The 26535-nt window shown below is 40.2% G+C and overlaps 1 protein-coding gene across 4 annotated transcripts in view; it reads left to right on the forward strand.

Annotated features, from left to right (window-relative positions):
• il1rapl2 (interleukin 1 receptor accessory protein-like 2) overlaps positions 1-26535 on the forward strand; it is a 472397-nt gene that overhangs the window by 303287 nt on the left and 142575 nt on the right. For all 4 annotated transcript variants that reach the window (XM_040015740.1, XM_040015741.1, XM_040015742.1 and 1 more), the window contains exons 5-6: positions 16151-16337; positions 16420-16573. In XM_040015740.1, coding sequence (XP_039871674.1) covers positions 16151-16337; positions 16420-16573 — 341 coding nt within the window. The remainder of the gene's footprint in view (positions 1-16150; positions 16338-16419; positions 16574-26535) is intronic.

The following is a 26535-nucleotide window of genomic DNA, read 5'->3' on the forward strand; positions in this document are numbered from 1 at the left end:
GAAAAGAAAAGCAAAATCCATTTTCTCTGCAGGTATAAGGACCTCAGTAGGGAGAGAGAGCATGCGGCGACTGCCCAAGACCCTCCATACGCACACTATGATTAGGACTATGGCACACACACACACATATACACACAGACATCATGTAGAAAGAAATTGATACACCCAGCAAGAGGTCTCACTTTACTTTTGAGGCTGTAGCGCTGCAGGAAAGACATTGCACCAAACTTCTATCCTGCAACACTCGGTTTTCTCTCAGACTGAAGCAGAAAAGGAATCAAAAAGTAGATGGAGACACACACACTCACACACACAGATGAAGGTGAAGAATGAGAATGGCGGAGGACAAAATGATGGAGAGGACGACTCCGAATGAACAAAATAAGTGTTAGATAGTGAACGAGGTAGCATGAGATGAAAGATTTCATGCCTCTGGCTTTTCCCATTCTTCACTTCAACACGGCACATTAGATGGAAATGCAACGTGTTCTCTGGGAAAATGAGTAACTAGACTGGTTGAAATGCTGGCTGGCTGCTCTCTAAGGTTAAAAAAGAGAATTGTGGTTGGCTAGCTGAGCAGTTAGGCGGATGAAAGGTTGTTTCAATTGGTGACATCTTGGCAGGACAGGCCATTTGGCTAGGTAGGGTCATTGGTGGGTCAGTCGGGTGGCACAGTGACAGGCTGATCGGCTAGCTGGTGTTTTAGCCGACTGACTGAGAACTCTGTCCAGTGCTCTGAGTTTCTGATTGCGTGGTTAAATGCTGGATTGGCTGTAGGGACACTTGATTTGATGGCCAACATGCTGGCCGTCTTTGGCTGTTAACTGTCTGTCTGTCTGCTGATCAGGCATTGTTCTTGGTGTCCAGAAGTCCATTCTGTAGAACTTCCTGATGACTCAAAAACTAGCACGATTGCAATGTTGTAGATTGATAATTGATCAAACACAGAACTCGAGGTTACTGGAGCCCACGTACCACCACACAAAAAGCCAACAGTGGTTCCCCTTTAGAGTGAAGAGTGGGTATTTTTTGCTAAGACTGACTACAGACAGTGAAATCGCTGTGTGGATAGAAATTTATATTCAAATCAGTTCCGTTTTATTTATACTGTATAGTGCCAAATCACAACAGTTGCCTCGAGGTGCTTTATATTGTAAGGTCCTAGAATAATACAGAGTAACCTCTCTGGTAGGACCAGACTCAGGGAGGTGCAGCCACAAGACGGGGAACAGACACAGGTTGCATGCAAATGTATGTGCAAGTTCCCAGGACCGTAGTTTCTGGGTTAGTTTTTACCAATACTGCCATCCATCAAATCAAGAGTTGCAGTGTGGCTGACATCTATCACAGCTGCCATCGGAATGATTGCACCAAATAATGCTGTTAATGAAATCCCACTTTCATTGCCACGGGTGATTAGATATACATCGCAACAGTGAATATTTTTGGACAGCAGTTGAAATGTGAAACATAACACTGACATTTCAAGTTGTCAGTGAATATTTTGCTCAAATCATATGAGCATAATCTGAAGAAGGCAGGGTTGAACTATCGAGACAAAAAGGGCCCAGGTTGACATTTCTCCTGACAGACGACTTTTTGTGGTCTCCAAACCAAAAAACAAAAAAACAACAACCCAACAACCCCAAAACCCTTAGAGAGGAGTTCAGGGTGAGTAACTGGGCATGCAATCTGTTTGATTTTAACAATGCAGCCCTCAGCCTGAAACCCCTCTGTGACCAAACGAATGTGTACGTTTTTCTTAACCATGGCAACTTTCTTTAACTCTTTAACAAACTTTAATACAGGTGGCAGATCAATAAACACTTAGACTTGTAATTTTGGAAGGCAGTAAGTAATTCTGTGTATCTTTTTTGACATATTTTTCCTGATGCCATAGTTAATGGCTGCACAAAATAAATTGCTGTTTTTCTGCTGAAATTTCACCGCCATTACCCTACCTCACATCCCATCAAGCGCTATCACCTATCTGCGGTTGCTGGTGAAGTCAAATAAAAGACCAGATTCTCATTTGCAATTTCATTTTTAAATTTCTGTCTTTATGCGCACCTCTCCCTGCCACACTTTCTCTCTCAGCTATTTCCCTGTGGTAAGGCACACACACAAGAAATACACACAACATTGTCACAAGGGTGTTTTCTAATGCCAGCCAAATGTTTAACCTTTCTCTTCATCAGATTACCAGACTCCAAGCAGGAGATAAAGACAGTGAGTGGAAGAGGAAGAAACAAAGAGATGGAGAGAGACAGAGAGGGAGGTAAAACAACGATGGCAGTAACAAAGTAAAACAGAGAGGAGTGGGGAGTGAAATAGGTGCAGAGAAGGAGAGAACGGTCATTTGAAGTTTCTTTGGCAGTCCTCAGTGACTTGGCAGCCACTGAGTCGGCACCAGTCATTTGCCAATATGGGCTAATGTGTGCCAGTGCATGCCACGTTGAGCCAATGCCTGCTGCCCTGGCCAGTTTTTTGAAAAAAAAGAAGAAAAAAAACGAAGTAAAGCCTTGGTTTTGACACTTTGATGTTCAAGGGGTTTTAAGGATGCTCTGAAATACGATGTGACTCAGTAGATTTAGAGAGGAAGGGGCTAAAGCAGGGTGAAAGGAAGGGCAGAGGAGAAATTGTGAAAACCAAGCCACCGCTCCAATGTTAGCAACACAACTCTGTAAAGTCTGATCCTCACAGATTCTACAACTCTTGCTTGAGTGTCCTTCAAGTACACTTAGACTGTGATCTGCAAAGTCACTCGTTTAAGCCTTATTGAAATGATTTCAGGTCGTGGAAGTGGAAGTTTTCCTAAGATGGTACATCTGAATTATCCATTGTGCTGTGTGAGTTTAAATTTAACATGCAAAGTAAAAAGGAAGCACAATCAGGACCTCGCCTTATACATGTGATCACACAGAACTACCTCGCACAAACTGTACATGAAGTGCACATGTGTAAACTACCCTTTTATTCCATCTATTATGTATTTTTATGTTCCTATTTAGTTATATAATAATAATAATAATAATAATGAATTGCATTTATATAGCGCTTTTCAAGGCCCTCAAAGCACTTTACAATTCCACTATTCATTCACTCTCACATTCATACACTGGTGGAGGCAGCTACAGTTGTAGCCACAGCTGCCCTGGGGCAGACTGACAGAAGTGAGGCTGCCATATCGCGTCATCGGCCTCTCTGGCCATCACCAGTAGGCAGTAGGTAAAGTGTCTTGCCCAAGGACACAACGACTGAGACTGTCCGAGCCAATTACAAGACGAACACCCAACTCTTGAGCCACGATCGCCCATATATATGATTTACCTCTAGACCTCTGGAGCTCAGCCCAGTTAAGGACAGTTTCATGCATAAGTCACTTCAAATCAGCACTGGACACAAATTTAATGGTACTTTAGCTCGTTTTGAGACCCTACAGAACACCAAAGTCCGTATGGTATGGCACAATTTAATTACTGTCAACATGAAGTGCACCAGTGTACAGTATTAAAAGCAAAAATTCCCTAAAATATTTGCCCAAAGCCCTGCAGTCTCTTTGATCAGCAGGTTTTTTGTACAAATGGGAACAATAAGTACTCCAAGAGTCCAAACCTCCTCCGGGTAATTAATTTGGAAGGAATAGTTTTTTATTTACATATATTCAGTTTTGTTCTTTTAAGTGTGCTTTAAGTTTGTAGTGCAGTAAAAATAAGAGAAGAGTAGTGTGAAAGACGCTTACTGTGATTATACCAACATGTAGGAGTAGGTCATGGATAACAGGCACTGATGTGTAAACAACAGACATGAATAACTTGAGCTTATTACATAATATTATACTACAGTATATTTCTAACTAACCAAACAGCTCATTCTCTTAACAATGTAAAAGTAAAAAGCGTAAAAGTGAGGTCAGAGGTCAACTGTGACATAATATTTGGATCCAAACTATAATGTGATATTTAGAATTCCCTATACGCTTACATGTTATTACAAGCAATGGCAGTTAAATAGCTCTATATAGCATTACTCTATTGACCTTGAAGGAGAGGTCAGAGGTCAAATGTGAGGTCAGAAGTTAAATGTGACATATTTACTTTCTATATGTTCACAGACTGCACTTGTAAGTTTTAAAACTTTTAGCCCATTTTTAACCAATAAATCACTGAGTTGACCTTGAACGCCTGAGTGGATGTAAGCCAGATTTGAATGGATCATTAACATGAGGCCACTCTGCACCCCTACAAAGCTGAACGACAATTCATTTAAAACTTTTCAAGCTATCGTGTCTACAGACAGAACGTCATGCAAACGCTACCAGAAACACAACCTCCTTGATGGACCCACCTGACATTTAACTGGGTGAGAAGATGAAGAAAAAATATTTTCTTAGCTCATGGCAAAAAAAAAAATAGTATGGTTAAATATTTGAGTCATTGTTTCCATTTAAATCCCACAAAAGACCAACATGCTGCCCTGAGATGTCCAACAACCAACAGCTTGTTGATTTATTGGGAATCTAAAAAGTCTTTACCGATCATGAGCGTTAACCCGGCCTAAATTAACACTATATTTCATTGGCTGACATTGCTGCAAGTAAAGCCTCACAGTAAAGTTTGGTTCAGCAAGAGTGACTGTGTATATCATGAAGAATGCATTACTGCCACCTGTTGATCACTGAAAACAATGTAAAAAAACGTGTTAATAAAGTTTTTTTAAAGATGCATACAAACTACACGTACATAAGAATCGAGTGCAGTATTCTGTAAATGACAGTGGAAGCGTATACACATCCAGATACTGTGTATTTACATCATGTTCACATAAACATGAACATGAACCTGAATGTGACCAGGATCAGTACATCACATGAATAATTAGAACATCATGCTTGCATAACAAACTCATTTCACAAACATGCCGAGGGATAAAAGGACTTAGTTCTGCACACAAATAATGTACATAAGCACACACACACACACACACTCAGTGGAGTCACCTTGCCTAGGAGACTGCAGACACTGTTCAAACACACATCAGCTCTCATGCTGGGTCTATAACACAAGCTAATCCCCACACTACAGTAATAGTAGTTGTACTTTTTACTTCCTCACTTATTTAATAACATGAAAGAACTGCAACATTTGGAACATTCAGGGGAAAAAAGGGAGACAATCGTTTTTAGGCACACAAAATTTCCTCCCTTTCTGTTTGTAAGTGAAAACGTTGCACATGTGAACCTATAATCCAACGTTGTTGTTAAAGCTTTATTGGTATTTCAGCGCACAGTGGACTTGTGTTTATGATGAATTTGGCAAAATAAATCTGTAATAAAAAAAAAAATTGCAACATTACAGAACACAAAAATCAAAAGATGTTTTTCATGGGTTAGTGCAAGTGTAAAAATCCACTGGGAAAAAACCCAAAACAATGAAACATTACAATTATGTACCTTGTTTGTTATGTTTTTTTTGGTTTTTTTTATCTAGATTGGAAAACAGTGCAGTGATGATTTCAATCAGTATTTTTTCCTCTCATATACATTGTGTGAACAAAGGCAAGATTGTTGCTTATCAGCAGTGACAGGTATTGATCTGTGCTTCACAAGTTGGGGTTGCTGACCTTTCATATCAAAGAATATTAGCGCTCCAGTGAAACACACAGATGCGCACATGCTAACACAAAAATGATGGAGAGCATAAAAAGGTGCAGCTTTACTTTACAAATCACACAGCAGCCGACACGGGTACAGCGCACACACAAAGCCAGCATGGAGCAAACACTGTACCTCAAACAATTTCTGTGTGTCAGCAAGCCGACAGAGGCTGCTGCGCATCTCTGGCAGCGTGTTTGTGTCTTCTGTTTAGCAAGTGCTATCAGAGTGAAATGAGTTTTTAATGAGGTTCCAGTTTGTTTTGATGCATTGCAGATTTTTTTTAAAATCATAAAATGTCCTAAAAGGTCTTAAGAACATGTAATGGTTAAAAATGACTCACATTTGCATCTATTCTTATTAATGAAAAGCTGTGGCTTAAAAAATTATAATTTTCTTACAGTGTCATTAAAAAAATCTGCGTTAAACACTTTCTACACACAGTATTTAAGACCTCATTAAAATATAGCTTGTTGTGGCGTATGGATCCATATATAACCATATGAGATGCACAGAAATGTGTCGGCCCATGCGTGTGTATGTGTGACTGTCTCAGCGTGCAGCAGTGTCCACGCTTCCTCTCTCTCGGCCTGTTCGTTAGATTGATAGTCAAATTAATCTGCAGCTCCGTGCAGGTATAAACACGCTGCCTGCTGGCCAGGATACATCCCCCTCTATTAGCTCCATAATTCAAAGCACCCTCCAGCAGCCTGCCCTGATCATAGGAGGGTAATTGCAGGAAGGGTGCGCCTGATTTATTGACGAGTTGGATATGGTGGATTACAATTTGATTTGGAGATTCATTAACGGCTCATTTAGCATTTTGTGGAACTGGAATTTGTGTCTTTTTGGGGGGGGTTCGAGACTGCTCCACAACAAGAACAAAACACAAATTCTGCACAAATATGAAATATTAGCGGTCAGCCAAAGTGCAGTATGCCTGCAATTGTTGTAGAAGTGATGCTGCCTTGCTTGAGGACACTCAAGCAAGTCGCTTCAAATTAAGATCAGCGTGACAATTAAGAAAAAAAGAAAAATCATTGTAGCCTAAGAACGTGCTGTCTCTTTGCCAGTATCATAGCCTCAAACCAGCATGAACATTAAGTCTTACTGTAACTGCGACTCTACTACTTGGTAGTGTGTTGTAAAATAAAGGAAAAAACAAGCAGTATAGATTTCAGTGCATAATTTTGATTTTGAACGATCATTTTTCAAGCAGTCTGAAGTGCTTTTATTTGCAGCTGATTTGTCAGCTGTGTTTCAAGTTGAAAGAGGTTTTCAGCTCACACCTGGTATCTGTTTCATCATGACAGCACATTCCTCATTTGCTTTAATAAATGCACATAGGCACTCATAAAACCACACATCCCCACATGTGTAAAAGTGAAATCCTATGCTTTATTCATAGCAACTGTACACTTTCCTTTGCCATGTGACAAAATAACAAGCCGCACTCAGCAGACGGTGAACACGTACACATACACACACATGCAGGCACATATGCAGATGCTGTGTGTTACGTGAGCTTAATGCAAAAAATTGCTGATAACCAAAGTGTTATGAATGTCGGCTAATCACATTAGATGCAAAATGGCAGCCACAAATCTTTCCTTTCACCTTTGAAATCTCTTTTTTCACCTCATTCACTGCCAGTAAGACAAGAGGCAGCTTTGCTGGACAGATTTTGCTGGCATTAAATTGTCGGGTCGAGCCTAATTTATTTGTAAGCCATGTTTGCTGAAACAGGTTTGCTGCGAAAAGGCCTACACAGAGCAGCAAAGGACACACTTTTAGAAAATCAGAGATGAAACTGTAGTTAAAGGGACCTATTATGTGTTTCCTTATTATCTGTCATATGCATGCTGTATAGTGGCTGCATAGTGTAGTGGTTTGCACATCCACCTAGCATGTAAAATACTCCACAGTGCACTCCAGAGACTCGGATCACTTGGGCGGTGTGTCAGGAATCCAGTGTAAAAGTTCAGGAGCGAATGTTTTAAATAATGAGATCCGTGAATGTAGGTGGGTTTTTTGTTGGTTGGAATAACAAAGAGAGTGGGTACCCCCTAATATGGCCATCACAGCCACACACAACTATGGCTGTAACACATCCTTCTATTCACAAATTGTGTTTGGCTTTAAGAGAGAAAGAGGGGGTGTTTTACGGACAAATGATGAACTTCAGTGCTCCCGGGTTCCTGTAAGATAGATAATAAGGATTTTGAACTGTTAATCCAAGATTAAAATGTATGGCATTGGAAAAGAGCAGAACAGGTCACCTTTCATTTCACAGTATAAAGCATGTATGTCATAAAGTCACCCAGAGATATATTCTATAAAAAAATAATGAGATGATGTGTTTGCTGCCCTCCTGATGTATATTTCCAACAGGACCAAACTTGTGGTTAAAAATATTTAACTTTTATTTTAAAAATTAAATAGACTTAACTGCCATCTTACTGAGAATGACATGGGAAGGTGTTACATGCTGAATGTTAAGCTTATCAGCTATGGTTTGAACTTTTGGTCCATATCCACATATAAAAGTGCCTCTGAGTATAAACTCTGATCCAGCTAAGCAGGACTATTTATGACAGCTCTGGAAATACAAGTGTGTAAATATGGAAATAACGACGCTAAAATTATAAAGCTGTTTGTTGATTAATGCAGAAAAATGTTTTGCGAAAGCAGACCATTCACCTTAGTGTTAAGCCTGGAAATGGTGGAAAAACAGCACCTTCATGAAAAAAATAAGTATTCCAAGATATCAGAGACATTGTCAGACAGTTTGTTTAATTACACTTCATCCTGATCACAGTACAATGCAAACTGTACTAAAAACACATCAAATTATTGAGCGATTTTTGTTTTGCTGACTCTTTAATGTCTCCTATTCTTACAGGCTAAGAAGTAATGTCTTTATTTGTTTAGATAAAATAATTCTGTCAGTAACGCCAAATTGCACACTGAGACTAGCACGTACAGCACAGGTATGGTTAATACGTCAAAAACAAATTGGGCTGCCAACATCGTGATCACTCATCCCAAAAATGATCCCAATAAACACCAGTGGTCTTATTGCTGCTTTGTCGGCCTGGAGCATGTGCACATCTCATAAAAATGAAATGACCTAAGGCTATGAAATGCAAACATATCTCTAATAAGATCTAGATGAACCTTAAATACCATCTCTGGAATCTAATCTGTAGCACTCTATTGCCTCTGTTACTCAGTGTTTCAAAATCTTTTCTCATTTCTGTGTCTGAAAGCAATTTTCTTGTCTCCTTAATAAAGTCAGAAATGTTCTTAACTCTTGACACATACTCACATTAGCAGCTATCTATAGGGCTGAGATGTGCCATTAACATCAATTATTTAGTAATATTTAGTGTGTGTAATGGGTAGAAAGAAGCTTTCTACACAATGGTAAAGAGCTTTAGTGTACACTAGGAAATATATTTTATTATAATGTGTTTGCATTTATTTGGATATTTTCTGTCTCACTATGGCAAGGTCTGCTATGGAGGAAATGCTAGATAGATAGAAAGAGAGGTCTATCTATCTATCAACTACTGGTCATGTGATAAAAAATTGTAAATACATTAAAAAATGTATTTCTGGCCAGTGGTGAAAGCCTGCTTGTGACTGATTTGGTTAGTTGTTTGCCAGGAACACACTGACTGTTCTGCAAACACTTGCCAGCTATTCTCTTAACTGTAATAAACTAAAACAGTGAAACACAAACTGGAAATGGAGAGTGGTAATTATGGTAATTATGTTGTTCTTGTCCTCCTTGACCTAACAGCTGCTTTTGTAGACCATAACATTTTACTGTCTCGCTTGCACCATCTTGCAGGCATTCGTGGTACTGCTTTGAAATGGTTTAGGGCTTATGTTTCTGACAGAACTTTTAGTGTTAACTTTTTAGGGTATGAGTCCTCCTCTGCCGCTTTTCAGTTTGGGGTCCTGCAGGGCTCAATTTTAGGGCCTCTGCTCTTTTTCATTATATCTACAGCCCCTGGGAACCATCCTCAGAAAGCATGGAATATCCTTCCACTGCTATGCTGACGAATGTCAGATTTATCTGCCTCTGAAGCAGAAAGATGCCTTCTCTATTAAACCACTTCTAACATAAATTGCTTGCTTGCTTGAGTGTCATCTGTCAAACAACAGGGGTGGCTGTAGCTCAGGTGGAGCACGTCACCTACTAACCGGAAGGTTGTTGGTTCAATCCTAGTCTGTTCCAGTCTGCATGCCAAATATCCTTTGACAAGATACTAACCCCAGGTTGCTCTCCGATGCATCCATCAGAGTGTGAATGTGTGTATGAATGTTAGATAACAATAAAAACTTAGAAAAATAGCTTGTGTGATTGGGTAAATGAATGAGTTGTGTAAAGCACTTTGAGTGCTAAGAGTAGAAAAGCGCTATATAAGAACGAGTCCATTTACCATTCAAGCAGAAGAACTTTCACCTTACAGCAAGATGATTTGGGTTTGGACCTCCTGGTCAGTCTTCCTTATTCCTGTGTGACCACACGTTGGATAACCAGTTAAGAAAATGGATGAAGTTCTGGTATGTTCACACACTGGTAGCATGACATTTGCTGGAAATTCTTAATAAAGAAATTTGTTTTAGTAATTTTAGGTGATTTGCTTTGTTTGCCACTGATCTGTGATGTGCGAACCTTTGCAAAGTTTATGTCAATGTTCAAACAGAATGCAGGCATATGTGTGGCTTCTTCGATCTGGGTAGTTTGGAGCTGCCTTTGAACAGTTTGTCCTATACTGGATATTTTGGCAATAACACTATTTTACCATTACCTGAAATAACGGATCATTCCTGGGAAGCTAGTGATGTAGTCTTTTCTTTGTAAAAGTATCATTACTGAGAATTTAATCAGATGAAACCGGAAAATCAAATAGCAGACGCTGATAATATCCCTTATGTTCTGTATGTATATTTAGGAAGAAAAAGTATTAAATTGATCTGAAGGATGTTTGATTTCCAGGTTCTTGGAATTCTTTTTGAAAGAATACAATTAATTGACACAAGAAATGACTATACCTGTTCACGAATATACGCTATTATTTTATCTTTTTTTGGTTCATCCCTCTATTTTTTCTACTTCATCTCCTTCTGCTTTAATTTGTAATTTCCTAGACATCTTGTAATTTCTTGAACAAAGGCCATGGACACATTTTAATTAGATGTGGATTATAATGAGGTTTTCCTGAACGTGTTGGATATTCATTTCATATAGTAGAGCATGTTCGTTCTCCTCTAATAATCCCAAATACAGTATATTCACGGTTGGTTATTACTTATTTGCCCTGCAGGTAAATGGCAATGGAAAAAAAAAACCTACCCCCTGAATATCTAATTATGATAACTTCATCATTCCAGCTGCAGTGACTTTTTTTTTTGTTGGTACAGCAAACCAAAAACGTGTACGACTCTAACTTGTAGCACATTAAATAGACAAATGTCTTTAACTTCAGGGGCATTTTTACTAACAAAGCAATTTAAATGTATTCACATAGCGCCAGATATGAACACACACCCACACACGTACCAACAATTTGCATTTATAAGAGGCGCACAGCATGTGCTAAATGCTTCTGACACAGCGTTTGCATTGCGGTCTAATTGAATCATCATGTTTACAGTGCGATATGCATAATACATTCTTCTTTACATAGTTGTTGTTTTCACAGTTTAGTGCCAGGCTTCCGGTGTTCAGGTTGAAAGGGGAATGGGGGAGAGCTTTTGACAAAGCCCGATAGAAAAACAAAAAACAGGGAAATGTGGAAAGACAGCAAAGAGAGACAGAGGACAGTTCTGCTTCAGTTCATCTCAATCCAATATGCATTACTGGCATGAATGTATAGAACCAAATCATCAAAGCTACAAGGTTAAAACATGTTTTTAACATAAAATCCATTTGTGGGAAGTGTTTATAAAAGTATATATGTGAGGAAGAGCGTGTGTGTGTGTGTGTGTGTATATATATATATACATATAGATATTTAATTCAAGTATTTTGCCACACATTGATATTGCCCTTGGTAATAATGGATTGCATTTATATACCGCTTTTCTAGGCACCCAAAGCGCTTTACAATTCCACTATTCATTCACACACTGGTGCAGACAAACCACAGTTGTAGCCACAGCTGCCCTGGGGAAGACTGACAGAAGCGAGGCTGCCATCGGGCCCTCTGGCCAACACCAGTAGGCGGTAGGGATAAAGTGTTTTGCCCAAGGACACAACGACCAGGACAGAGAGAGCTTGGGAATCAAACCGGCAACCTTCCAGTTACAAATCAGCTTCCCAACCCCTGAACCACGGTCGCCCTGGTAGTGCACATGAGCCGCAATCCTCGTTTGTTGTGCAATTATGTACAATAAATGAGGATTGCGGCTCGTGCGCACTACCACAGGCTGGGACATAGCGACAGAGAGTTATCGATGATGCAAGAAGGCAGCAAACAGTGCCGTTTTGCTAGCAGCAGCTGGCAACACAGAAACGTACGAGGTGTTTTTGATGTCAGTGCTGTGACATTCCAGCTCCATATTCGCCCCGCTTTTCGGGATCTCTATGACATCATATTTAAATGTACTGGGTGACATTATGCATCGTGACTGAGAGTCATCAACATCAACGTTTGTGTTGATGACTCTAAGCTACGATGCACGGGTGTATTTTAAAGGGAACCTGTTATGCTCATTTCCAGCTCGGTATTTTGCTTCTTCGACTCTTGGCAGATTATCCTCTGTCGGAAGTTTTAACCCCACATCTCTAAAACTGTAATTTCTTCATTTTGGTTGTCTCAAGGCCATCAAACAGAACACTTTAATCAGTTCAGCTGTCTAAACAGTTGGTCAACAGCTCACATTTTTCTCAAGCTGTACTCCTGTAAAGACAGTCTGAAACATGTGTTTACACTTCAAGTCTATTTCTGTCATGTATGGGCTCAAATACAGGTGACCTGGAGCTTGCCTTGCCGGAAACGCATCCTTTTTAGGGACATATGGAGCTCTGGGATTACTGCTGCTCTCCTACTGACGTGCTCCTGTCTTGCACCTGTTGATACAGTGCTGGTGTGGAAATCATTTGGGCTGATACGGTCCATATCTTTCTTTCTATTTAGCTATTTGGTCTTTTTTTATTTATGCATAAAGGGTGATTAAGTAGCTAATATGAAAGTGAAAACAAATCCCAAAAAATAAGAAGGGTTAGTAAAAGACTGAATTATATCTGATTGAGAGAAAAAGACAGAGAGGGACAGAAAAGTCAGAGAAGCGTATAGGATAAGGTAACCAAATCACTGGAGGAGAAAACAAGATGCTGTAGGCTGGAGATAGATTGATGAGGAGTAGAAAAAACTGGGGGATGGATGGATAAAAAGCTTTCCAGGCCTCTAGTTCAATGCTCAGTGGTCTTGGTAAGGTCAATGACAAAAATCCAGGGTACCCTGTAAGACACACACACACACACACACACACACACACACACAGAGCATTGATGGGATAAGTGGTTTAGATCCACTTAGATGAGAGGTTAAGGGACAATGGGTGTGTGTGTGTGTGTGTGTGTTGGGCGGGGTATGTGCATGAGGGAGTAAGACTAAGAGATCAATGCGCTGTTTTGTGTTTGGAGGTGAACTTGGGAGAGCACACATAGCAAAGTCTGCCCACACACAACCACAAAACCACACACACACCAACAATTACAATCACCTTGAGCAGATATTAAGACTTCAAATCGAAAACGATGTTGAAAGCGTGTTGCATCATGCACATGAAAGCAAACTTCAAAGTTTGCTTGTTTTGTTTCATTAGAAAAATTTGGCTCAAGGACACGCTGTCACACATGGCGTTATGACGGCAGCATGTAACTGTGAGCTGTAACCTCCGATGTCTCGCTAGCACAAATAACAACACCCATTTTATCAACACAGTCCACAGAGCCTACCTGTCTTCGAGGTAATTGCTTCGGCTCTGTTTTTGCACATCTGCTGCAACAGGGAGCTGCATGCTAATTGCAGCAGATGCAAAAAGGCAGGGCAGGGGTAAACCTTATTTAGTGGACGGGCTTCTGGACTGAGCTGAGAAACATTTTATGTGTCTTGAAACTACTGTACGAAGTGGGCTGAGGTTTATCCCTTTGGGGCAGAGCAGCAAGCTTTTGCAGTCCCTCTGGCTTCTATTACTTTTCACTTGTTTCTAATGTTATTCTCTTCTTCCCTTCCTCTTACTTTTGTGTCCCCCTGTATCTTACATTCTAGTCTAACGCTGGTCTTTATCTCTTTGTCTAACTTACTTCTATTTTGGTTAATTCCTGTTTTACTCTGACAGTTAGTTTTCTCATATCTTCTTTTTGCTTTAGTTCCCTTACCTCATTGTTATTGTTTGCTGTCCTCATTAGCTTCACCTGTGTTTGACTGCTTTCACCTCCACCCAACCAGGCCCCTGTGTAGTCTTGCGTTTCCCTTTGTCCTTGGCAGATTGTATATTTTCCTCCCACGTGCTTCAGTGTTTCTCATCTTAATCTTCAGTCACGTGGACCATCTGGATTTTAGTTTATCAGCTTTTTATTAAAACTTGCACTATCTATGTCCACAAAGCCTGCGTCTAAAACTCCTTTACAATTACTTTAGGCACTAGTAGACTGTCAATTTTAGTTGTACCGGCACAAGTTCTACTTTGAAGGTGAACGGAGATTACATCGAAGGCATTAACTTGCAAACTGTGGCAATCTGGTAACAACCAAAGCAACTGCAAGGAGGTTATTAGTGTAGTACTGTATAACTGTCTGTAACTATTGTTACACTGTTAACCTTTTGGAACGTCACAGAGTGCACACTCTTCTCTAGCAACCAGTGTTTATCAGGCTGACACAATTCACTCTCTAGATCAACATTAAAGGGCTTTAGTAGTTGATTTCACAGTAACTACTAGCTTCTAGCAATTTCCAGTGACTAATCACATCATACTTATAAAAATGACCAGTGCCTGATTGTCAGCAACTCGTCTCTATGCCTGTGTCAGTATGACCTCACTTGTCCTTTAGGTGTTTTGTATTGAAACAAGTAACATGCTGCTTTTGGAAATGAAGGCATTCGAGGTTTTAAAACCCCAAACGAGTATCAGCAATGCTAAATGCTAATAGCTATTCTCTGTGCTCGCTTTTAAACAACGTCTTTTGCGTGCTAACCAAAATGTAGCTTCTAGAGAGGCTGTTCCCTGATATTGTTGCCATAAAGATAAAAGTTAATATGTGCAGGAGTGCTCTGGATCCGATTAATATCTTTGTACAAACACCCCAAGCAGTCAGTTTTGATTCAGTTTCATAAATACACGCAGTGGTACATTTTTACATATTCATTGCCAGTTTTGTCCACTGTGCAGTGGTATTATGGGCTATTTGTTAATAATAATTTTAAAAAAAAGGATTTATGTAATTCAAACTCATTAGTCATGTAAAATGCCACGTCAGGAGAAGGAAATTCAACATAATCATCATTAATCACAGGCTCTGGTCACTTATCGTACCTTATTGAAATATTAATGTGGAGAACAGCTACAGGTGTGAATATCGTGCTGCTTCAGGCCTCTGAACAATAATCCACTTGTGGGCTCTAAATGCAGCTCTGTCTCTGCGCTACTCATCAGTTGTTGTGTGAAGTGACTGACGTGACAGTTTTCTTTAAAAGCAAAGCTGTTGCAGTTCGCTTGTTTTGCTCCTTGGTTGACAGTAGAATGCCAGTAACCACAAAGACTGATACTTTGTTTCTTAGTGACTCTATTTGTCATTCAGTAGCACTAAACATTACCATTTACCCTTTGTTGTCAAGGATGGATCCTAACAGTTTAATCTCATAATTGGTTTATATAATTAAGTCAAATTTTTCTAATTTCTTTCCTTTAAAATGTTTGATTTCAATCAAAGTGTATTTTATTTTTAGAGCACCAGTTCTCAAGTACAGTTATCTTTGCTCACTGCGATCTGCAAGAATGAAGCCAATGTATAGCAATGCTTTTTATGAAATCTTTTGTTTATGATGGCGTTTGTAAAACCTCTTATTTATTGCCAGTTCCTTGAATGGTGTCAGTGAAAAGCTGGGATGTCAATGGGCCTATAATTTCACCAGAAATAACCAGAACAGAGCCAAAGGGTCCACCCTGCATTTTCACCAGAAAATAGCTCTGTTTGACACAGATTATAAGACTTTGACAGTTTGAGTCTCGGTGTTGAACAAATGGTTGAATAACTCATGTCACTGTTGTAGCTAACTTTTGAATGGATAAACAAATCAGCTAAAAACAAACCCACTCAGACTGATTTCAGGGTGCTTGAATTGGCTTAGAAACAACTGCATAGATGGGTTATATTTGTGATGTCAAGTGGTTTCTTTTCTCAACAACTCCGAGAAAGATGTCAACATGCAGTGATACAGAATACCTTTTTATGTATATTTTTAATCTGTTTAGGAACTCCACATACTGCATGAAAGTGTCCATGTCGATGACCGTGGAAGAGAGCGACGAGGGAAAATGCTTCAGTAGCAAAATCCGCCATCTGGAGAAAGCTGAGATAACCCACAGCAAAATGATCCACTGTCCTGATATAGAAGACTATTTGGCTCCATATAAACAACCGCAGATGACCTGGTACAAGGTATGGCATGAACGCAGAAAAGTTTTTATGAGTCTTCTGTTTAAGGTTGCGACTGATCTATTCTGCCTATGTCTCCTGTTAGGAGTGTGAGCTGGTTGAATGGAGAAGCTCCATCATTGTTAATACCACACATATTTGGATACCTGAGATAGAGGAGGGAGACGGGGGAAATTACACCTGTGAATTGCAGTATGGATCCAGATTGGTGCGAAGGACAACGCAACTCAAAGTCACAGGTAGGAGATAATGAATGGATGGAGATGGGATACAGTCCAAGAGACTGGTCACTAGTCCACTGGCAACGTTCGGTTGCTTTTGGTGTATTGCCAAGCAGTTGGCACTTGATTTCTAGAGGTTGCTGTTGTTGAGGATACTGCACTTAAAACTGTTATTCTGTTATTGCTTTGCTAACACATAGCTGCGGTTGCCTGTATTTTCCATAGAAGACCACGCACTAACTGCTGAGCAACGGGAAAACTGAAAAAGTGCAACACAAACTGGAAAAGGAGAATGTTCATAAAAATGGCGCCTTACTCTGAAACCAACATAGTTTAAAAGACACACCTTTTACTTTAAAGGCAAGGGTCTCCATTTCAGGTTTGCATTGCTCTTTTCATAGTTTCACTACAACTAGGGGCAATGGCAGCCATGGACCCCCAGAAACTACTTGTCAATGGGTCAGGAAATAAACTGATTTGTAATTACAAGAGAGTCACTGACTGACCTCAGGTGTACTTGGCTAGGGCTTTAGCAACTGAGGCACTGCCAACAACCTCCAGCATCCACTGACAACATTCACTCATTTTTCCCTTGTGACCAGTGGCTGTCTGGCAATCACCAGTTAGCCTCTAGGCTTTAGGGTTAGGCCTCTAGCTCTAAAGGCCTGGGCATATATAGGGAGTGCAGAATTATTAGGCAAGTTGTATTTTTGAGGAATAATTTTATTATTGAACAACAACCATGTTCTCAATGAACCCAAAAAACTCATTAATAGCAAAGCTGAATGTTTTTGGAAGTAGTTTTTAGTTTGTTTTTAGTTTTAGCTATTTTAGGGGGATATCTGTGTGTGCAGGTGACTATTACTGTGCATAATTATTAGGCAACTTAACAAAAAACAAATATATACCCATTTCAATTATTTATTTTTACCAGTGACACCAATATAACATCTCCACATTCACAAATATACATTTCTGACATTCAAAAACAAAACAAAAACAAATCAGCGACCAATATAGCCACCTTTCTTTGCAAGGACACTCAAAAGCCTGCCATCCATGGATTCTGTCAGTGTTTTGATCTGTTCACCATCAACATTGCGTGCAGCAGCAACCACAGCCTTCCAGACACTGTTCAGAGAGGTGTACTGTTTTCCCTCCTTGTAAATCTCACATTTGATGATGGACCACAGGTTCTCAATGGGGTTCAGATCAGGTGAACAAGGTGGCCATGTCATTAGTTTTTCTTCTTTTATACCCTTTCTTGCCAGCCACGCTGTGGAGTACTTGGACGCGTGTGATGGAGCATTGTCCTGCATGAAAATCATGTTTTTCTTGAAGGATGCAGACTTCTTCCTGTACCACTGCTTGAAGAAGGTGTCTTCCAGAAACTGGCAGTAGGACTGGGAGTTGAGCTTGACTCCATCCTCAACCCGAAAAGGCCCCACAAGCTCATCTTTGATGATACCAGCCCAAACCAGTACTCCACCTCCACCTTGCTGGCGTCTGAGTCGGACTGGAGCTCTCTGCCCTTTACCAATCCAGCCACGGGCCCATCCATCTGGCCCACCAAGACTCACTCTCATTTCATCAGTCCATAAAACCTTAGAATAATCAGTCTTGAGATATTTCTTGGCCCAGTCTTGACGTTTCAGCTTGTGTGTCTTGTTCAGTGGTGGTCGTCTTTCAGCCTTTCTTACCTTGGCCATGTCTCTGAGTATTGCACACCTTGTGCTTTTGGGCACTCCAGTGATGTTGCAGCTCTGAAATATGGCCAAACTGGTGGCAAGTGGCATCTTGGCAGCTGCACGCTTGACTTTTCTCAGTTCATGGGCAGTTATTTTGCGCCTTGGTTTTTCCACATGCTTCTTGCAACCCTGTTGACTATTTTGAATGAAATGCTTGATTGTTCGATGATCACGCTTCAGAAGCTTTGCAATTTTGAGACTGCTGCATCCCTCTGCAAGATATCTCACTATTTTTGACTTTTCTGAGCCTGTCAAGTCCTTCTTTTGACCCATTTTGCCAAAGGAAAGGACGTTGCCTAATAATTATGCACACCTGATATAGGGTGTTGATGTCATTAGACCACACCCCTTCTCATTACAGAGATGCACATCACCTAATATGCTTAATTGGTAGTAGGCTTTCGAGCCTATACAGCTTGGAGTAAGACAACATGCATGAAGAGGATGATGTGGACAAAATACTCATTTGCCTAATAATTCTGCACTCCCTGTAGAGTTAAGAATATGCATCAAATTCTGTCAAGAAGACTCCTGCCTGGAACGACTGCAATGAGAGAATGGACAAGAGTCAAGAACGCAGCTACTGGGTATCACAATCATTTTCCAACCTCTAACAAGTATAAAGCTGATTTGTTAAGTGTATCCTCCTGAATATGTTCTCCTGACTGAAGTTTGGTCCGTTTACAGCATCCTGCCATTGATTGCATTTGTCCCTAACCATCAGGAACCCTCACGTTAACTTTTATCGAGTAAAAAAGATGAGGGTTCATCCTCCAGCTTCAATGTGTTTATGTAGTGCTGACATAGCTGTGTCGCTAGTGATCACGTAGCACATCATTATATACCAGCTAGCCCAACTTCAGTAACCCTACAAATGTTGGAAGTGATAGCAGAGCTGTACGTTTGAATTCCATTCAGAAATCTCTCAGTCAGAACATGCTATATCATGTTTAGGTGGAAACTAGCGAGCTAACTTCCTGCTAACGTCTAACTCCGTTAAATTTAATAAATTCTGTTTTCATGGATGCCTGGATGTTAAACTTAATTGTTACTAGAACTGAGCATGGTAGAGCATCACACATTAAATGAGCAACAGTGGGTGAGAAATAATCAAAAGCAATATGGACTATTGAATTTGGTTGTAGAGAATATAACGGATGGAACAGGCAGGGATATATATCACTAAAGCTTTGCCAGCTACTGCTTTGCAGTGCCAACATGTGACTGGAAAGGCACCGTGTGCCCGTTGGGTCAGGAATACATAGTATTTGGTATTCTACTGGACATATTTTCTATTGCATTTTTTTTTTAAGAATTGTAGAATTGATGAATTACCGTTCCATGGATTAGGGGTCAGCTGACTACCATCAGAGAAAGCAAGTGGACTTAAAATATGGTCAGAATATGTACTCTGCTTCCTTTTAATATACAATGGATCCCTCAGTGACTCCAGAGCATCCATTACTTTGACAGATCCCTCGACTCAGCAATACATCATTCATCATTACTACAGCACTTTTAAAGTTTCTTTGAATGCACATTTCAGATCTACGCTAAAACAACGGGGTACATTCCTGGTATCATTTTGTATATTTGCATTAAACTTTGAATATTTAAAGCTTCAGTGGCTTTTGACTTAACTTTCACTCAGCAGAAACATCTGCTCCGTGCTGTTATGTCTTTAAGCTTACTTCCATCTGTGCTTTTGTTATGTTTGTGTGTGTGTGTGTGTGTGTGTGAGCGAGTGTTTTGGGAGGAGGGTTGCAGTCCTGCTTGTGTTTTGCTGTTGTGTCATGTACCATGTGCAGTCGGTCTTTATGAGCGACACACTGTGCTACTTTTGTCCTAGCACACATTCTTAAACGTGCGCCTTGATTTGCTTCGTACATTGTGATATTATTTGCATTCTGACACTCGTATACACACGAAGGAAACAGTCTAGAACACTTACTGCTCCATTTTACTCATATTTTGAATCCCAGAACCAAATTCAGTGTCCTTCTCAACTCGCACTTCTTGCTATAGTTCAGATGCACAGCTTCCTCTTGCAGTGTAGGGCTGAACAGGCAGTACTACATTTCTTGTGTTTGGTGTTGTTGAACGGGTTAGTTTCTATTGCACCCCCTTGTTGAATTGTCACATTGGACCATATCTTAGGTTTTGACAAACAGAGTTTAAAGGTGAAATCAGATACGAGCCTTTTACTCCAGCTTGAAGAAAAAGAGTCATATCTGTGTTGCAAGACCTCAACATATGTTAAACAAAGGAAGTTAAAATTTCATATTTTTGATGTGTTGTCTGAAACCCAAATAAAACATACAAGAAGAAGGATGTTAAAAATGATGCTAGTGAGTATTTTTCACTGTATTAAAATTACAGAGCCATGGCGAAAGATTTCTTTCAAAACTATCTATACTTTCCCAAAACATTATGATGCTTTTTTTTAATTAGCTCACAGTAAATGAAGTTTGGTGCACATTGGTAAGATATTTCGCGTTCCCCGATACACATTAGAGTAGTCATCAAAGGAATCGGACTTTCTTTGTATACTGGCTGTTTTCACTGTCATTTTCAGTCCAGTTCCTGCACTTGATATTTGTTTGCTAAGCCTTTTAACACTATCCTATGAATAATTCAAGCATAAAAAGGTAACTTAAGGGATGAACCAATGTTGTGTCTACACATAACATACAACCAATCACTCTGTCAGAGAACCAATTTTAGGTTGTACATTTAGATAATTTGTTATTAGCATCCTGTTAGAAAAATAATTCTTTAGTTGAAACTTTGAAAATTTCCAAAGATAACACAGTCTGACATAAAATATTATGTTTTGGATCAACAAGATGATTACCAAAGAGCTATTAGCTAGAAACATGTCTTTATGATGTGCAGTGTGTAATTACAAAATTAATGAAACTGGACAAAAGAGAAACTGTCTACAGCACATGAACAACATCTGATGGTCATGTCCTTTAGAAATAAGAATGAATCCAGCAAAGACCCGACACAGGACCTGAGAGATGCATCTGGCACTTCAGTTGATCCATCTAATGTTCACAAAATTGGTCGTAACTTAAAATATTGATAAAACTGAAAAACTCTTGTTGGCTTATATAATGTATTTAACTATATTTTTACATGTTTCAGTAAATCTCTGCATCTATTTGCAAATTTTTCTAGCAAAGCATAAAAATAAATGAGGGTTGGCCAAAGGCGTTCTCGTATATCCTGGTTACACAGTGTAGACAGAAAGGTAAAACAGCTTTGATTATTTCCCCCAGATTCTGATCGAGCAGACGTGAGACAGCCTCGTGTGAGAGTGGTCTGACTGTGGCCATAACCAGGGATGGCCTATATAAGATATACTACTATATTGTTGTGGTAAAAGCAGGCTCACTCATGCAGAAAGAGCATTCAGGAGACATCTTGCGTAGAAGCATTTATTGCAGCATGCTCAGCCGAGGAGAACAGAATGCAGTATTATGGGTTGATGTAAAGGACCTGTCCACTGTAGGAGCTATCCTGATAAAAGGGCGCATGTACTTTCATTTTTATTTATTCACTTCTTGACACAGACAGTGCCCATTGATAAACTGAAAAAAATCACATATAATAAAAATGAGTTAGTAGTCCTATAACCTCGACTTCATTGTCCCTGGCCAGTTCTTCAAACTGCAACCTGAAATTGGAATAAATTTGGGTGCATTGCTCAGTCCTCTCTGCCTTTGTCACTCTCACAGACGCAGCTATGTGGCAGAGAAGACATGCTAACGCCAGGTTTTTTTTCCTAACAGGCTCTTTGGTGTCTCCAGACAGATGCTGAGTCATTACACCGTTCCTCTATAACCCTGCCTGAGAGATCATTTCTCCACATATACCATAAGACAGCTCAGGTTTTCTCTATGGATGAAAGTAAATACAAAGCTTACTGTGAAGTTTTCAAATATTTCAAGGAAACGTAAAGTAAGTTCTGAAAAAGAAACCTATTGCTAACACAACACAGTTTATGAAGAATATCAGAGAATTCCAGCTTGACTGAAGTTTAGTTAGAATGAACGACGTGTTTATTTGTTTATTTGTTTATTTATAAGGAACCCCATTAGCTTCCACAACAGTGGTTGCTAGTCTTCCTGGGGCCCAAACCATCAAATACCACCAAATAAAATGTTACACAATGAGTTGGATGCAAATTGTCCACATAATTTGGCTCTTAGATCCACAATAAGGTTTTACAATTCTGAAAATGTAAACATGTGAATATTAAAAATTATATAAAAAAGCAAAAAAACCCAAAACAAAACACTCAAACAAAATACACAATTTCCATTACAAGTGACATTACCCTCTACAATTTTTACAAATAAATTAAAAACTGCCTAAATAGGCTTTTAGGTGATTTTTAAAATTATGAATAGAAGCCAATTCTCTAATTGCATAAGGCAACTTATTCCACTGAAAAGATGCTCTAAATATAACAGAGTTTTTCAAAAAGTTACTTTTAACTCGAGGAATTACTAAATTGTGGTTAGTTGAGAATCGTGTAGCATGATTATGTATTTCATCTGGATACTGCAACTGAGCATAAAAAAAAAAGTGTGGTGTGTTTACCAGTATTGCTTTCTTTAAAAATACAAGTAAGCCATAGTATAATTTAGCTTGTACAGAAAGCCAAGAAAGTTTATCGTGCATTTTATCAATACTTGTATAATATGAACACCTTAACACTAATCTGGCCGCCCTATTTTGGACTAACTGAAGTCTGTTCAGATCTGTCTTATTAGCTGCTGACCAAATGATTGAGCAGTACTCTAGATGAGATAATACTAGTGCATTAATGACATCTTTCATAATTGAAGAAGTGATATAAAAAGAGCATTTCCTAGCTATAGCTATGCCCCGTCCCATTTTCTTAATAACAGAGTTGATGTGCTGAGACCATGAAAGGTGGTGGTTTATGGTAACACCAAGTAAATTAATCTGGGTGACCTGTTCTAATACCGATCCAGCTATGGAAAGATTTAGTTGTGGGCTGTTGACTAAGCGTACTCTACTTCCTATTAACATGGATTTGGATTTAGACACGTTTAAAATCATGTTGTTTTTACTTATCCAATCAAACACGTTCAGCAAATCTAGTTGTAATACGCTTGTCAATTCAGAGTGGCTACTGGCTGAATAAAACATGGTGGAATCATCAGCCAGTCTTGGCAGCCGGGGGTCAGTCCGCCAGGGCCTCCGCTCCTGGCCGCCACCCGGCACACAAGTTCCTGCCCCAAGTGGAGGAGTTCAAGTATCTCGGGGTCTTGTTCGCGAGTGATGGGAGAAGGGAGCCGGAGATCGACAGACGGATTGGGGCTGCAGCTGCAGTAATGCAGACGCTGCACCGGTCCGTCGTGGTGAAGAGGGAGCTGAGTGTAAAAGCGAAGCTCTCAATTTACCGGTCGATCTACGTCCCTACCCTCACCTATGGCCACGAGCTGTGGGTAGTGACTGAAAGAACGAGATTGCGGATACAAGCGGCAGAAATGAGCTTCCTCCGAAGGGTGGCTGGCCTCTCCCTTAGAGATAGGGTGAGAAGTTCGGCCATCCGGGAGGGGCTCAGAGTAGAGCAGCTGCTGCTCCACATCGAAAGGAGCCAGCTGAGGTGGTTCGGGCATCTGACAAGGATGCCCCCTGGGCGCCTCCTGGGTGAGGTGTTCCAGGCATGTCCCACCGGGAGGAGGCCCCGGGGCAGACCCAGGACACACTGGAGAGATTATATCTCTCGGCTGGCCTGGGAACGCCTTGGTATTCCCCCGGATAAGCTGGAGGAGGTGGCTGGGGAGAGGGAGGTCTGGGCCTCTTTGCTTAGGCTGCTGCCCCCGCGACCCGGCCTCGGATAAAGCGGATGAAGATGGATGGATGGATGGAATCATCAGCATACATTACAAGATGAGATTTCTCCAGGACATACGGCAAATCATTTGTAAAGACTGAGTAGAGAAGTGGACCGAGGCAGCTGCCTTGGGGTAGACCACAGTTCATTTCACAGCCCTCCGAGAAATAACCATTATAATAAACCTTTTGCCTTCTTCCAGACAAATAACTTTCCATCCAGCACAAAGCAGCTGGTGAAAATCCATAACATTTTAGTTTATCTATCAAAAGATCATGATTTATCAAATCAAATGCAGCACTAAAATCCAAAAATACCACCCCGGCCAAATTCCCATTATCTAGATATTTGTACCAGTTATCTGTCATGTGAATGAGAGCTGAACTGGTGGAATAACCAGGTTTGTAGGCATGTTGAAACTGAGTGAGTAACTGATTTTCTGTTAGGTAATGTTGAATTTGTTCATAGACAATCCTCTCCATAATTTTACTTAGAACGGGGAGTAGACTAATAGGTCTGCTATTGACACCATTAAAAACGTCATTCTGACCACAATCGGCCTGGCTCGTCCATTTTCCTTGTGTGGACCGACTCTGTGAGCGCGTTCAATTTGAATGCTGTCACTATCCAGGCCCAGCTTGTTCTTCAGCATATGTCGGACTTTCTCCTCTGACCCTTCCCACGTTTCTGCTTTTTCATCTGTTAATCCATCCACCACAATGTTGTTCCTTCTCGATTGATTTTCTAAATAATCCATCTTGGTTGTTAATTCTCTGTGTTCCTCGCGTATGCTGCTGACCGCCGATTCAAACTCTTTTAGTTTGCTTTTAATGCACCTCTCTTCAGTTTGCAGCTCGGTGACAACCCCATCCGTGAATTGCAGGCTGGATTTAACATCCTGTACATCCCTTAGAATGCTGTCCAACCTTTTGTTAGTTCCATCCATGATTAATTGGACAAATGTCTTAAAGTTATCTTGCTGTTGATGAATCAGATCTTTGTAAAATTCCCGTTGCTGTTCCAGCATAGCTTTCAGCGTGCTAACACTGACATAGCTGTCATCCTCTGCCGGTAGCGCCTTGACGGCCTTCGGGGGCATATCGACCAAATCGTTTTGCCCCCCCACCCGTGAAGATCGCTTCGTGTACAATGGAGTTCACAAAAACGCTCCAAGTTGTGTTCTCTGAGGAAAGTGTTCTCTGAGGAAAGCGTCACCACCTTTCCTCTGTCTGGGTGTGTAAAGGAAAATTGAGACCTACCACTGTTGCAAGGGATTTTTTTAAAATATAAATGGTGAGATTTAGTTAATTAGCTAATATATAAACAATCAAATAACAGTGAGTCCACAGGAGCAAAACAAAAAAAATTACCAGAACGTTTGCTGTAAGTAACATCATGTAGTTTCACTGCTCTGGGACAATAAAGGTCAAAATGGGCTTTATGTGGCCCACGATGTAAAAACAATCGTAAATATGTAAATATGTTGTTTTGTGTCACTAATTTAACACAGTTTCCTAAAAGAGGATGAGGCTACAGCTCGTGTAAATATATGCAAAACATGTCATTTCATTATTCTGAAAGCACATAGTGAGGTACATTATTATTATTTAATAACTGTGACATTTCTCATAAGAAATATGACAGGTCCTGCTGGAAGAATTGTTCATAAAGAATTTTTCTTTATTACGTTTCATGCCAGCTAAGGCTGCATGCTGTTTAGATTTTACCAGCTGTTTGGTTTTATTTTTGCCTGCATCAGATAAGTTACCTAAATGAGCAGGGAGGCAGACTAACGTATGGGGATAGACAAACTCAGTGATGCAATGTGAGCATGAAGCTTTGTGGGTTTATATATGTGTCAGCTGCATGCTGCACATGCCAACTGCTATCAGGCCAATTTATCTTGCCCCATTTAGGAGGTTAGAGTAACTCTTTGACACTTATTTCATTTTATTCATCTGCTTATATCTATGACTATTTCTCACTGCCTCCAGGGCTTAGGGACACATTTCTGGCCTTTCCAAGCCGATGCCCATGACCTACTGCAAGTTTGTGCACTTAAATTCATACTCTATCTTGTATTATGTAATGAAAATTCAACATTTGAGAAGTAGTATTCAACAACACTGTAATGATCTGGTTTTCGAGGATTCTTGGAAATCAGCATCTGCAGTGGACACTTACATTAATGTTCAGACGTGTGCTGATGTGTGCCCGGGCCTCATCTAAACGTCTCTGTCCTTGATCCTGTAGGTGGGTCTGTGTCTCTTGGCAACAGGCTTTCTCATCATCCTTTCCACATGAAATTGAGATTAAAGTAAAGAGTCGGGCAGAGCCGGCAGATCGACTTTTCC

The sequence above is a fragment of the Simochromis diagramma genome, unplaced genomic scaffold (assembly GCF_900408965.1).
Source record: "Simochromis diagramma unplaced genomic scaffold, fSimDia1.1 OVJJ01000685.1, whole genome shotgun sequence".
Classification (NCBI taxonomy): Eukaryota; Metazoa; Chordata; class Actinopteri; order Cichliformes; family Cichlidae; genus Simochromis; species Simochromis diagramma.